A 1,186-nucleotide genomic window follows, 5' to 3' on the forward strand; every position below is an offset into this window, starting at 1 on the left:
TAAACTAAACTAAACTAAAACTAAACTAAACTAAACTAAACTAAACTAAACTAAAACTAAACTAAACTAAACTAAAACTAAACTAACTAACTTTTTTTCAGCTATTAATAAAAAAAACGTGGCAGAAAAAGATGGAAAATCAGATTTATGAATGTTTGCTTGGCCTTTTATGGCTTTATATTAAATGCAGCTGAAGGCAGCAGACGACCTTTTCCAGCAGTCTGGACTTCCCAGGAGTCCTCATCACTTTAAATTAACAGCTGTTTTTTAATGACACCTGAAAGCTGCTGGTGTAGGAGGAAAAAAAGACTCGTCCTCTCAGCGGGGACGTCTCATTGGGCTCCAGAGACGTCTGCAGTCTGATGCATGTTATACTTTTGTTAATGTAATCAAGCCTGGGATTTTAAATCTGCAGCTTCCATGTAAAAAAGTGTTTAGTTTGCAGTAAGAGCCACAAAGGAGCAGTGCTGCTGTTCTGCAGAGAGAATGTAGGTGGCTGGAGTCAACAACCTGACACTGAAACCTCCTGAAAGACAGCTGGGATTTCTAAAAACAAACAACGTGACAGGTAAAGAGAAACACCTGAGTGTCGAGGCTCTGTGCTCATTTTCATGCYCACCTCGGTTTTTTCACCCGTCAGCGATGATGGAAGATTTGATCTTGGTGGTCAGAACCCTGCTGGTCTCCTGAACCCCAGGGACGGCTGCAGGGTCAGGATGTTGGTGTGAAGCTCGTTCCTTCAGCCCTGCAGAAGTGTAAATCTAACCCAGATCCTCTGGTTTCTCCTGAAAGCTTCTGTACGAGGACAGCCACATGGTGGCCCTGACGGCCCCCTACGTTGCCGGCTTCCTGGCCTTCAGGGAAACTCCGTTCCTCATGGAGGCGCTGCAGCGGCTGAAGACCAACCAGCCGACGCTCACACCTCAGGTCTGTGTCCACGCACACTGACATATTCACRGTTTGGTTCAACTAACTGGCTGTTATTCTTGAGCAGGTGAGGACAGACATCTGTGGGAGGAGTCACTTCCTGTACCTGCGTCTGTCTTTTTATTAAAGTTAATTGTTCTTTATTCATCAGCTCATTGTTCACTAATGAGGGAAGAATGGAGCAGGAGATCAACAGGCAGATTGGTGCTGCATCTGCAGTGATGTGGGTGTTGTACCGGTCTGTCGTGATGAAGAGAGC

At 45.3% G+C, this 1,186-nt stretch overlaps 1 protein-coding gene across 1 annotated transcript in view; it reads left to right on the plus strand.

Moving 5' to 3' along the window:
- LOC106536302 (endonuclease V) overlaps positions 1-1,186 on the plus strand; it is a gene marked incomplete at its 3' end in the record, with an annotated part of 6,128 nt that overhangs the window by 1,579 nt on the left and 3,363 nt on the right. Inside the window, 1 exon segment of the mRNA XM_014033511.1 lies at positions 793-927. Coding sequence (XP_013888965.1) covers positions 793-927 — 135 coding nt within the window.

Source organism: Austrofundulus limnaeus, unplaced genomic scaffold (genome assembly GCF_001266775.1).
Source record: "Austrofundulus limnaeus strain Quisiro unplaced genomic scaffold, Austrofundulus_limnaeus-1.0 Scaffold1760, whole genome shotgun sequence".
Taxonomy (NCBI): Eukaryota; Metazoa; Chordata; class Actinopteri; order Cyprinodontiformes; family Rivulidae; genus Austrofundulus; species Austrofundulus limnaeus.